The 13,735-nt window shown below is 43.2% G+C and overlaps 1 protein-coding gene across 1 annotated transcript in view; it reads left to right on the top strand.

Annotated features, from left to right (window-relative positions):
• LOC111236785 (nesprin-1-like) overlaps positions 1-13,735 on the top strand; it is a 126,091-nt gene that overhangs the window by 41,589 nt on the left and 70,767 nt on the right. The window contains exons 46-55 of the mRNA XM_022765644.1: positions 564-583; positions 2,161-2,366; positions 2,474-2,635; positions 2,730-3,009; positions 3,255-3,427; positions 4,381-4,690; positions 4,823-4,987; positions 6,580-6,939; positions 8,487-8,623; positions 11,656-11,833. Coding sequence (XP_022621365.1) covers positions 564-583; positions 2,161-2,366; positions 2,474-2,635; positions 2,730-3,009; positions 3,255-3,427; positions 4,381-4,690; positions 4,823-4,987; positions 6,580-6,939; positions 8,487-8,623; positions 11,656-11,833 — 1,991 coding nt within the window. The remainder of the gene's footprint in view (positions 1-563; positions 584-2,160; positions 2,367-2,473; positions 2,636-2,729; positions 3,010-3,254; positions 3,428-4,380; positions 4,691-4,822; positions 4,988-6,579; positions 6,940-8,486; positions 8,624-11,655; positions 11,834-13,735) is intronic.

Below are 13,735 nucleotides of genomic sequence, written 5' to 3'. Positions count from 1 at the left end.
GCATATTTACACAAGTCTGGTCTGAAGGTTGCAACACAGGTGGCACCATTTAGTCCACTTCTCAACAACTGTATCTTTGTGAGTTCTCAAGTTAAAAGTAATTATCTCCAGTACATAAATATTGTACACCAGATCAATACACTCATCAGCACCAGGTATTTCTTTTTTCAGCCATTTCTTGGACGCCACCAATAATAGTCACCAAAAATATTTATCCATCTTCCTCCATTCCAGCTCATCCAGTTTAATCCAGTACATCAATTCAAAGATGTAAATGATTTTGGTTTGGGAGACAGGCTCCAGGATGCTATGAAGTTTAGTCCAAGATGGAGCCACCGAAGGACAACTCTAAAATCCATGAAAATGATTTGCATATTTGTTCCCACAAGATCTCCCACAGATGATTTGAATAAGGCTTCTTTTAAGCAAGGGTAAAAAAAAAAACAACAACAATAACAGCTAGCATACTTTCTTCAGGATGCAGACCTGTTTTACAGTGTTGTTTAAATATCTCCTCCCATTTCTCTTGTGTGATTATCAAACTTCCCCCCTGTCCCTTACAGGCTTCGTAAACTCGCTAATGGTAATTATTCGTCTTAATTGATTCTGTGCATAAACTAAGACTCGAGTAGCATATCAAATTTCATCTTTGAATATCAGCCACAGTTTCCTTGGTAAGAATCCTATAATTGATTTCTTCCTGGTAAATCTTTGGGTATTTGTATCCCTAAGCATTTCACTGACTTTTTTTTCCAAACCTAGCTGGTATTTTTCACAAAGGTCTGGAGGTAGATTACACCTGAAATTAAGAACCTGTGTCTTTTGGACGTTTATTTTATAACCTGAGTAAGTAAATAAAGTAAATAATCTACTAAAAAATGACATCAAGGCTGGTAGAGATTGTGTTGAGCTTTCCAGATACACATTGGCTTTATTTTTCTTTATGTCCATCAAATAAACTGAGTAATCTGTGTAACAGTTACAGCACTCATGTAGCCACTATAACTTACTCCCTGATGAGGAGCAATTGGGATTTTAATAACACTTAAAATCTCATAATCACCCATTGAAACACAACACAACTACATGGTGCAATGTCATTTGTTCTTTTTAGTGGTGCAACAGATTTAGTGTTGATTATCCTACATTTTTCCCCAGAGCGCACTCAATCCGCCCACCACAACCCACACTCCATTGACACACACGGTCTGGTACACCTTTGCGCTCTCATTGTTCAGACACACACCTGTGCCTCGGAGAGTAATGGCGCTCTCGTCACATCTGCTCTCGAGGGAGTCATTTTGGGCTTGTTGCCAGGGCAACCTGGAGCTGCACAGCGTAGACACGCCCACACTTCCCATCTGCCTCAACACATCTCCTCCTCTCGCTCCCCTACGTCTGTTTCCTTCACTTTTAAATCTTCTCGGCCTTCATCTTACCACACATCAGGGGTTTTTTTTCTCAACTTGTCACTCTATTTCTCTTTTTTTTTTGTTTCACTGGTTCTCTCTCTCCATCGATGCAGAGCTCGTCCAAGACTTGCACTCCTGGCTTGCAGATCTAAAGTTGGAGCTGAAAGAATGTTCAAACCAATCAGGAGATGTTTTCATTCTTGGAGCCAAGTTACAAAGGTTGAAGGTACTGTTATATCATACTCTAACTTACTCTTACTGATGGTGCAGTTGCTAGGGAACTGTGATTAATCATGGGCACATTCAGGTCTGTCATGATCAATAATAACAACACCAGACATTGTGACACCACAATCATTTTATATTAAGAAAGTTAACAGATTAGTGCAAATAATTATCATGGTAAATATTTAAGAATGAAGTGTATACATTTCTCATACTTTCCTGTATTGTCCTTTGGAATAAAAGCATCATCAGATACTATACATAATCATCAATAATGCTTCATAGGACCAAGCTAAATCTTGTATTTAACAAACATCTTCACTTGGAAAGTAGTAGGAATTGTGCTGAGAGTCAAACAAAGACTATAGATACTTCCAGAGAAGGACGTAAGAGTAATGATTTTATGAAGCCTCTTATTTAAGCATATTTTACCTACATGAAGATTGCTTTAAATCTAAATCTAAATCTGAGGGTTGTGACTGTCAAATTTAGCTGGAACATGTTCTTCCTCCTACACCCACAGGTGTCAGTCAAGCAGACATCAGAGGGTGAGGAGCGTCTCTCTAAGATTTGTGAGGAGGCTGCGACGCTCCAAATCCACCTGCCCAAAGCTGGAGTAGCACAGGTCCAAGAGCATCTCTCCTCCTGTCAGAGAGAGTGGAGGAGCTACCTGGACAGCTGTTCTCAGAGCCAGCGAGACTTGGAAGAGAGTATTTGCCTCCTGAAAAAGTGAGTCTTCACTCTTGTCATGTCATGTATATTTATGTAAAGAAATTTCAATAAAATGGGAATTTGCCTCTCCTCCTCTCCTCTACTCTCTTCCTCTTCCCTAACAGCTTTGATGAGTGTGTGGAGGGTATAAGAGACTGGCTGAAGCAGATGGAGCTCAGCCTCAAGAGCGAGCCTGTTCTTGGGGCAGAGAGCCAGCAAGGTGCCCCTGACACCACAGAAGAGCTGGAGCGGATGGAAAACCTCCATAAGGAACTGCTAGCGAGAAGGTATTTATATGTGGGTGTGAGGCCATAGGTTATAGATGGCATAACATCAGCTGTTAAATATTCGTAACAAAAACATATTATTCTTTCTTGTAAGGGACTCTATCGAGCGTGTCTGCCAGGAGGCCCAGTGTCTGTCTGAAGCAGGTCGGGGGTCAGGAGGAGAGGTCAGAGTGACAGGCCAGCTCCAGATGGAGCACCAAGCCCTACTGAAGGCAGCCAGGGAGAGGCTGCGAGGCTGCCAGGAGAGTCAGGCCTTTGGAGAGACCCTCCAGGGAGTTTGGGCCTGGCTGGAGGAGATCCAGGAGAGACTGGGTACAGTAGACAGCACAATGGGGACCAAAGAGCAGTTAGAGCAGAGGCTGGAGACTGTACAGGTGAGGAGGAGGGGTTTGGATAGTCGACCATATATCTTTTAAATTTCCATGAATTATTATACAAATGATTGTTGTTAGAAGTTTTAGGCATGCACGTACTGTATTATATTGTTCTTTATCATTTCACCATTTTATACTAATATATTTTTTGGACTTCTATTTCAGTCTATAGAGGGGGCTGTTTACTTGAGAACATTTCACCCAAAATTCTGATGTCCAACTGTGACCCCGCTCTGTTTGCACAGGACATCCTGCTTTTGAAGGGGGAGGGGGAGGTCAAGCTGAATATGGCGATGGGTAAGGGTGAGTTGGCCCTGCGCAGCTATGGAGCCGCTGGACAGGACGTGGTCCGCTCTCAGCTTCAGGAAGTGGAGGATGCATGGGCCACGCTGCTTGTGACTGCCATGAGCTGCCACAGGTAGACTGCTCACCTTGAATGATCAGCTAAAATGCCATTTAATGGCTGTAATTCTAAAGAAGTGATCCTGTCTGTCATCATTGCACTGAAGAATTGTATATACTGTTGTGAACTGTAAGCATATTTTCATTTAGCCATTTTTGCTTTTTTAATGTGCCTTTAAATCATTTTCCCCTGGACATTTTAGAGGCCAATTACCTGTGCGCCAAAAAATCCTCTCTTGGGAACATGATTGTTATTTTCATCTTGATAGATCGATGTCTGAATGCCATTAATTACCATTAGGTTAAATACATAATGAGAAATATTTGTCTCATTTTGTAACTCTGACTGATGTATCTGATTTAGCGAGTGCTCCTCTGTGTATGTGTGTGCATGACAGTGTGCACATGCACCAGTTTCTGTGTGTGTGTGTGTGTGTGTGTGTGTGTGTATGATTGAGCAATTATGGGCACTCCAAGAAAAAATTGATCTCATTAGGGGCTAAATAGTGGATGGCAAACAGTGGGTCACACATGGGGTGTGTTTGTATTATAAGGAGAAAAGGATAACAGGAGGCAAGGGGTAGCAGGTGAAATGGAGGTGCATGTGTGTGTGAGTGTGCAGATATTGGCGTTATTTGTACATGCAGGGGTAACAGATGGCAAGGAAAATTATGGGTGTGTATCTGTGTCTGTGTGTGTTTGAACCCCCCGATAAAAGGGGATAAAGGCAATAAGCCAGTATTACAGGCTATTTATGTTTCTTGGCCATGTCTGGGTCTGAAATAGACTTTGTGCTTTATATACAGAGGAGAGTTTTGTCTTGTACCAAGATTATCTGAGTTTAAAGTGACATGTATGAAATATAACAGTAGATGCATTTTATTTTCTGTTTTTCTTTTTATTCAGACTGTAAAATTCCCATGTGTGCCAGTCACAGTCTAACACAGAGATCCATTGTCTCCCTTTCAGTCGACTGGAGTGGACCGTCACACAGTGGGGAGGATACTTGGACAGTGCTGCCCAGCTGCGCTGCTGGATGGAGGCTGTAGAGCGGGAGGTGTGCGCCCCGCTTACCCCGCAGCCCGGGCCTAGAGAAAAGGCCTCTCAGCTAGAGAGACTTAGAGCCCTGCTGGCTGACCTGGAAGACCACCAGGTGGCACTATCTAGCCTGGAAGAAAAAGCCAGAGAGCTTTTCAAGAAGACTGGTGATGCCAGCTTTAACCATGGTGCTCGGACGCAGCTGCAGGCACAGTTTGATGACCTTACAACTTTGGTGGAGGTACAGAGGATTGTTACTTTATCCTTCGGTACAGATAGTAAAGAAACCATCTTTTAGCTTGCTGAAACATTTTTGATGATCTTATCAGTTACCAAAGAATGAACATGAAGTTTGTTTGTGTTGATTCTGTAGGAGAGAGTACGTCTTGCGCAGGCCGTAGTGTTGGAACACCAAGAATACCTGGAGGCTGTAAGGGAGCTCACCGACTGGCTGATGACTGTAGGAGAGGAGCTGCAGCATTGGTCTGATACATCAGGAGACTCCAACTCTATCAAAAAGAAACTGTCAGAAGTGAGGGTAAGTATTGATCTCATACTGTATTAAAACTTTTATCACTATAAACTAGCCTACAGTATGTCCTGCAGTTGATTTGATGTCTGCAACTTATACTTTTCTTGTGACTCCTATGGACGTTTTTGTCATCTTTATATATTTTTTGTCACTTTTGTCAATAATCAAATTCCTTGTTTGACAATCAATCTGATTGATATATTGACAGATCATATTTGATAATGTCCAACAGGTGAGAGGACTATAATGCTGTAGAGCATAAGTGTGTCCTTTCTGGGGCAATGTTAATGACTTCATTGTCAAAGAAAACTATCCCACTTTACTGCAATATTTAAATGTTTAAATCACATGTTGATATAGTTATGATAGTGCTGGTTTTTGTTGACACTTCTGTATGATTGCGTTCTCGTTATTGTGACATTTTTATTAGGCACTAAATACACTTGAACTGAGATAGTATTACCTCTATGAGTATTGCACACCATAAAAATATATTAGAATAATAATTCAACTCAGTGCTGCTGAAAAATGATGACGGTTTATGTTTTTATTTTTAGGTACTGCCAGTGTAACAGTAAGCAATGTTTCTTTGAATGAACACCATTATGCGTGTGTGTCATAGGCATGCCTCGGGGTGTGTGGTGCATCTGTGAACCTACACCCAGTTTTAAGGTTTTATTTGTATTATCTGTTGCTAAGGTAACTGATTGCTGAATTATCGGAACCTATCTAATCTTAATGGACTCCTGCTATGAGGGAGGGCAAACTATATAGGGAATTGAAATTGGTTCTCAGTTTGTTCCCATATCACAGCCAAGTATCTCAATCTCTCCAGGCACATTTTTACTGCCAATACGTTGATCTTTTACCGTGTAAAAAAAAAAAAAAAAAAAAAAAAAAAGAGTTAATAATGAGTAGCAGTGGAATTAATGTCTAAGCCTTTCCCTGTTTAATAATTCTGCAATTATAGAGGAGAGGAAAATATGTGAAGAGATATTGATTTGCATTTGAATTTCACACATGGGCCTTAATTATCACATTATAAATGTGTGTTTGTAGAGCCATGGTGTGAAGCATTTCACTAAAGGAGGAAATATAATTTGTTATATACACAAGCTGTTTGCACCATTTTCATTTCCCATTCATGGTCTCAAGGTTAATGGTCATATAATATCACGCACATCAAAAGATCAGATGCTGTTTTCTCTTTCTCTTTGTAATCCCTCTATCAGCTTGCTGCTATCACATCACACTCAAGTGTTTGCTTTTCACACCCTCTACCTTCCAAGTGCTACCTCTCCATTCAGAATGAGAGATGGAGGCGTAGAGTGATGGAGACGGAGGATGAAATTAGTAATAGTGAGAGAATACTGAGAAAGCAAATGAAAATGCAGGATGTCGCAACATCAGAAGAGTGCAGGGAAAAAAAATCCAAGAATTAGATATAAAGATAGAAAGTGATGGAGCAGGAGACATGTGAGAAAATGATTATGTGGGCAGCTTCAAATAGAATCGACTGCACATCCGGAGATTGTAGTTTCCGTAGCCACAGTTTCCGTAGCAACTTTGTCTCCTCTCTACCTTCCCTACCTCCTCAGGAACGTGTGGAGTGTCGGTTACTTGAGGGCCGAGAGCGCCTCAGCCGGGTGCGTCGGAGCGCAGCAACCGCGGCGGAGCACACGGCGGCGGGAGGCTGCGAGGCCATGGACCGACAGTTGGGGGCGCTGTCCCAGGCTCTGGAGCAGTGGGAGGGGGCCGCTCTGAGGGCCAGGGACGGCCTGGAGGGGGCCCTCGCAGCTGCTGCGGCTTCGGAAGAGGAATACAACCGTCTGACCGCTCGGCTGGAGGACGAGTTGAAAGAGCTGGATGGACGGCTGAGGAGGTGGGGCCAGGAGCTGATTAAAGCTGAAGGGCGGAGCAACGGCGAGGAAGCAGTGGAAGGATGGCAGCTGGCTAAGGTACAGTAACATGGGATTTAAATAAATGGCAGCATAATGTCTAAATTATTCACTATTCATCTGCTCACAATGGTTGATTTAAAAAATAATAAACTCTTGTGTTCAGATGGGATTTGGGTTGGCGAATTGTGATGTGTAAAAACTGACAGGGGCTACTGTGCAGTTCTGCACTATGTTAATTTTAGAGAAGATGATTAGCATTGTTTAATGGAAAGGACCCACAGGCACACACACATTGTGCAGACATACATCTTCTGCATTCAGCTATGCTTTCTCTGTCAGTAATTATCCATTCTATTTGTAAATCCTAAAAACAGATTAGTTTGTAAATCAGCTTTACTGGGATGACGAAGGAGTGACAGCTACAATCCCATCAGTTTCCCTCATTTTCTGCCCCCCCCCGTTCCCTCTGCCCCTCCTCCTTTTGTTTTTTTTTTTTGCCATTATTTCCCACTATCTCTCCCTCCCCAAACATTCCCTTATTCATTTCCTTCTCCTTTTCCCTGTCTGACTTGTTTGAACTGAAGTGTACAGTGATGTCTTTCTTGGCTGCAGGGGTTGTTTCTTAGATGCTCCTGCCCCCCCCCCCCTCCCCCCCTCCCCGCTGCTCTGTTTCTAACCTCCACAGGATGTTTACAGTGTGACATTTTCTCTGTATTGTCAAGGCCATGCCAGCATGTACACCGTCATATTCCTCCCCAGGCTTCTTCAGCCATGCCTTTCTCTGGTTTTCCTCAATTTGGGGCTGTCAGAGAACAGAGGAGGAGTCTCCCCCTCCTCCTCCGCTTCTCTCTCTCCTCCTCCAGCCTGTTTCCTGTGTCCAGCCTTGTTTTCGTTACGCGCCCGTTTGTGCGCGTTTGAACCAATCCTGCATCTGTGAGGGCTGACAGCTGAATTCCACCGGGAGAGAGCGTGAGAGAGTGAGAAAGAGGAAAAATGTGTGAGAGGGAATAAGTGCAAGGAGTGGGAGGGGGGGGTGGGAAAGAGGAGAGAGGAGGGAAGAGAAAGTAGTAGAACGATGTGAGGAGGGAGGGAAGGAGGAGAGGAGAGCAACGAGTCCACAAGAACAGGGAGGGAGGGTTGTTTATTGGTCATACGTCAGAAAGAAAGCGAGCGAGCGAGTGAGAGTCAGAGTGAGAGAGAGAGCTTGTACATATTTCATGGGACAGGATTTCATGACAGTGTGAGTGCAGAATGTGAGGCACGCTGAGGAGAGCGGGAGAACGTTATCCACAGCTCCTTCCTGCCACACTCCGCGAAGAACAGAAATGCTATTGTACAAGCAGCACTGTGAGTATGTGTTGGAGAGAGAGAGAGAGTGTGTGTGTGTGTGTGTGTGTGTGTGTGTGTGTGTGTGCGCGTGTGGATGTGTGTGTGTGTGGATGTGAGAGAAAAGAATCGAGTCAGGGTGTGAATAGGAATTTGAGCGCTCTTATTAGAGGGTGTCATGCAGATCCGTTGGGTGTTTGTCTCTCCTTGACACCTACACACACACACACACACATGCACGCACGCTGAGCCAGCTGGTGTTTGTCCGTGTTGTTTAGGATATACTGGAGGGCTTGCAGAGCGCGGAGCCGATGGCAGAGAAGTTGAAAGGCCAACTGAACGACTTGGTGCGCTACTCCAGAGACCTGGGCTCACAATCAGACCGGGTCACCGCAGTTATCAAACAGCACAACAGGTGAGAGGAATCTTTCTGTGTTAGTGGACAGTGTGTGGTGGCTACTTGTGTGTGTGTGTGTGTGTGTGTGTGTGTGTTTTCGTTACGTGGATATGAAGTGAAACTGAGATTTATTAGCTAAGGCTGGGCAATAACTTATTATTGTTTATATGATAATGACATGATCTTACCATGTTATTGCTCTACATGTCAGTAATTAGCTGTAGCTATAATTATAAACTAATACATTAGTTATGAAAGTTTTTTTTTTTTACACATGTAAGAATTTGGTTTCATGCAATGCATAACAGTGCAACATAGCTGCTTTGCATAACTGCATAATTTATTTGAATGTTAATTAGATCATCGTATGATTTTGCATATATTTTTTGTACTGTGGCATCAGACTATGAATGTATCTTTAATAATATTGTGATTAAGATTTCATTCATGTTGCCCATTCCTGTTTATTAGCCCACTGGGAGAAGTTTATTGTACATAATGATATTACACATAATGCACAAAACCAGACAGTGCATGACCCAGTCATTCATTCCACAACAGCAAACACAGGGTTGAGTTCTCCCAAAACACAGCTCACATGTCTGAATGAAAGGGGTTAGTGCCCAGTTTTATAAGCTTACTTGTGTTAGAGTGTGTCGATGTGTGTGTATGTACGTGTGTGGCCATCTCACACACAGAGTGGTGATGTGTGTCAGCCAGACGGAGGTGAAAGGTGACAGAGTGCACAAGAGCCACCAGTTGCTAAGCGACATTTCACCACCTTCCCTTCACCTCCGCTTGTTCACTGCGTTTATTGTGGTTTGTGTCCTTCTCCGATTTGAATTTTACTCGAGGCTGAGTGTGATTTTGAGAGAAATCAGATACATTTGGATGGTCTTTGTTTTCCATGCTGATAAGTTGTTAGTTAGTCTATTTACTGAGTTCTAATTGCCTACATTCATCGCTTGCTTGTGAATACACCACACAGTACCTTTACAAAAGAACAACCGCATACGAAACAACACAACCATAGATATTTAACACATGCATACACAAGCATGAACTTATCTGCTTAATTTGCATGGATGTAATATTAATTTAGCCATTTTGTGATACTGCAGGGTAGTGTGATGAAGCACTGTGACTAACGTTTATTGGCAGACAACCTGAGTGAGGTCAACTTCTTGGGGATGCTTTGGCGGGTAATTGGCCTTGGCTGCTGATTGGCAAAAACTGCACCCTTCCCCATTCACTCGGCTGTTTAGGCTGTAATAGACTTGGCCTGTGTGCTCTTTGCACCTGTCCTGCATTAAGCACTGCGGAAAGAAGAGCAAAGAGAGAGATAGAGTGAAAAAAAAAAAAAAAGTAGTCAGAAGAGAGGAGATAGAGGAGGAAAAGGCAGTAACTCCCCTCCTCCTCCTTATAGCAAATGCCAGATTTTGTCTGTCACAGCAGAAAAAAGTGCTTCTTCCACACTCATGCTATCCCCACTGTGTTACCCTTTCATGCCCTCATCGCATCATTAAAACTCAAGGGTGTTTGTGTGCACATCTTTGTGTCTATTAAAGTGTGTTTGTGTGTGTTGAGGTGTGCTACAGTAGCAGGGGGTGTGTGCTTTTGACTTCTTTTTTCCCTGCCTCCCTTTGGACAGTTACTCTTGCTTAAACAGCTGCGCACCTTGTTTACCTGCTGTCATCCTTTCCATCACTTCTTCCACCCACCCCCGCCTCCCCGCATAACCTTTACCCACAGCCCACTATGCAAGAAACACAATGCTTTTTTTTTTTTCGTCATCCTACATCTTTGTCATTTTCAGTCTGAATTTGAATTCACTATTATGCACATTAGGATTTTGCATGCTATTAACTCAAAGTATTGTTTGTGCAACTGAGGTTTCATGGCTGTGTCAAACGAAATCGCCAAACCTAATCATAGGGTTAGGGTTATGTGCTAGTATCTGTAGAAATTACATCAATATTGTACAGTTCATTCAGTGCCATGCAGGTAGTAGTGTGACCTGAAAAGAAAGTGTGGAGGTGGTGGATGTAACTTTCACTTTCTTTTACACAGGAGATCGACTGTGATTCATGTTTGCCAATATTAACTGCATCCGCAATCTTTCCCTCAACTTAACCGTACTGTAGCTGCCAGGTGAAGATACTGTAGAAAGAGAATTTGAAAAACAATTGTCCAGTTTTGACATTTTTGTCTGCATCACTCATTATTCCACCTTGTAGTATTATGGATCATGGTGTTAACATTCTTCCTGTCTTTATTCACTCCTTTAGCTGTTCCTTAAAGACAGACTTTAACATTTTCGATTTCAGTTTTATTCATCATGTATTGCATGTGTTGAAATCCTTTCATATACAAAACGTCCTTGACTATATATAACACTTGATATTATCAGTCTGTAGCTGTAGTCCATGGTTCAAGCTATAAATTCTGAGGGATATTTTACTTACAGAAAAAAGTCTCAGCGTGTGATAAGTTGTTGGTGAAGAAATACAGACCACTAAATCCCGAATGTCAAATGTCTCCCTTTAATATACCATCATCCTTCACCGTAACGTCTCCCTCACATGCATTTTCCCTGCCACATCCCTTCCATCTCACGCTTTTTCTTACGGCATCATCCTGTCATTGCTCATTCTCTCCATCTTGTCACCCCTGTAAAACTCTTGCCCCACTCATATGTTGCCTCTCAACCCCCTCCTACGCAGTACCCCTTAACACCATCCCCCCGCTCTCCCTCTTTGCCTCAACGCTCATTCCTTCCACTTCACCCACTTTGCCATTTCTCCACCTGCCTGCTTCTCACTCGTGGTCCTCTCCTAGGCTTCCCTTACTCCTCCTCCTCCTCCTCTGTAATTTGAGGCCAGTTTTTACAGTATCCGAGCATCTGCTCATGTATCGTCTTTGTTTTGGCGAGCACATGGGCGGCAGACAGCAAACACTTCCTGCGGTTGTAACGCCTTTCTTTCTTTGTTCATTTAAACCTCTGAACAACATGTTGAATCCGTCCTTTTTTCCTTTCTCTTGTCCCCCAGTCTCAGTCTTCGTGCATCCAGAGAGTGTCAAAACAAGGAGCGCTTGTTGGAGCAGAGGTTCCGCACAGCCCTGAGAGACTTCCAGCAGTGGCTGGTCAACGCCAAAATCAGCACCGCCAAATGCTTTGATGTGCCACAGAGTGTCACAGAGGCCTCCACTGCTCTGCAGAGGATCCAAGTAAGAGATATCTTTTGTTCAGCCCTTACTGACACTTAACACCTGTGAAATTTTTCTTAAAACATTGATATTAAAACATTGGTCATGTGCAGTCTTTACAATAATGTTTTTTTTTTTGCACTGCACATTGCAGATGTCATTTTGAAGTCACACTTTATTCACCCCATTTAGTTTTTGCAGCTCACACATAGTTTTGTTTCTGTTTATTGCTGCTGGAAATTTGAAATGCATCACCTCCTGCGCGCCAGAGTTTTCCCAGGACAGACCCACCAGACACAGAGCAGCAAATATACAGATTTAATCAGATTTTTGCTGTATTAGTCCGGGATAGAAAGTCGTAGAGTTTTTATTTATTTGAATGAAAATGTCATTGTGTGTCCAGTTTTTCTGAGAGAAGAATGATTTTTTAATAACTTGCTTTATGCTGCTGAACTGGTGCATGGACGATAAATAATAATAATACTCATTCATAATCTCATGTCTGAGAGCCACCACCCAGCTGGGCCATGTAGTCCTTTTACTTGTGGTCATTATCTAGCTCCACTGAAGCAGTGATACTTTTAGAGTGAGTAGCTCATGATAGTGGGGTTAAGGGAGTGTAATTTATTCACTTACATAACCCAGAGGTTTTAGCCTGTTGAGGGAACAAAATCATCTTGTCATAAAAGTGTTTTTGTTTTCTTTTGCCTGTGCACTGTAACCACTCCTGGAGAAGCTTTAAATCATCATGCACGCTAAATCCACAGTTGCTATTTACAAACTATAGCTACATTTTATTTTTTTCTGTATGCTAAAGATTGGTACCACGAATAGAAACAATGTAATAGTTGAAGAAAAAATCTGCTTTCAGTGGAAAATTGCTCAAGGGTATGTCTGTATTGACATGCCCACTGTTGAGTGTCCTCTGGTGGGCTTGTTGGAGTGACGGGACCTGCCGTAGGCTGGATAAGCTGGAAGTGGGCCCATGGCCAAGAGGGATGAGAGAAAGGTCCACAGCGGGGTCTCTCTGCCATTCTCTTCAAAATATCTCATGTGTCTCTCTTTCGAGAAGTCTCTGTGTCTTTCTATGGGAAGCTGGCAGGTGTAACAGTCTGGCAGCCACTTTAGAGCACCCCGGGGCCCTGGCTAAGAGTCAGGTGCTTGTCGGTTAAGGTAGACGTCCCCACGTCCCTGCACCAGACAGTTAATTACCTCTCAGACACCTGACCATGTCGACCACTAGTGCTTTGAGCTGAGTCTTATTCTAAGATGGTAAATCTACACTTGTAAAGCGCAGAACATTTTAGGTTTTAGTTCAGTGGTAGTAGTACACGTGATACTCGATTTATTTGATCCACAGTCACGTGGTCACCGAAAAGAGCCGGGTCACAACGGCAAAAGAACGCCGGGTTATTTGAAGAGATTCATTTTCTGAAAAGCTGTCCAAGAGGGGACGCACTGTGTAGGAGTTTTTGTCTGTGCATGTTCAGGAGTTCCCTCTGTAGCTTTGAGGATGAGAGCGAGTATATGGCAGCAGAGGAGACAGAAATACAGAGGCAGTGATGTTTTATTTATTATTGACTTGGTGAGGAATGTGGAACAATGTTTCCACATGGCTGACCTCCAGGAGGGCCAGCCTGGGAGGGGCGGGGGGCATCCATTGTGTTACACTTAATTGGTGGTATAGAGTTACACTGGCAGGGGGAAAATGGTAGCAAGTGTGAAAAAGACAGTGAATGAACGCAGAAGAGAGAGAGAGAGGGGGAAGTAAAGAGACAGGGAGATGAAAAGGGACAGAGAAAGAGACAGACTTTCCATGCTTGTGTGTGGCTGTACTGTACTCAGTGTGTGTGTGTGTGTGTGTGTGTGTGTGTGTGTGTGTGTGTGTGTGTGTGTGTCGCGGGGGGGTGTGTGTGAGTGAGG

Source organism: Seriola dumerili, unplaced genomic scaffold (genome assembly GCF_002260705.1).
Source record: "Seriola dumerili isolate Sdu_G_001 unplaced genomic scaffold, Sdu_1.0 BDQW01000025.1, whole genome shotgun sequence".
Lineage (NCBI taxonomy): Eukaryota > Metazoa > Chordata > Actinopteri > Carangiformes > Carangidae > Seriola > Seriola dumerili.
This window is presented reverse-complemented; position numbering and strand designations above follow the sequence as displayed.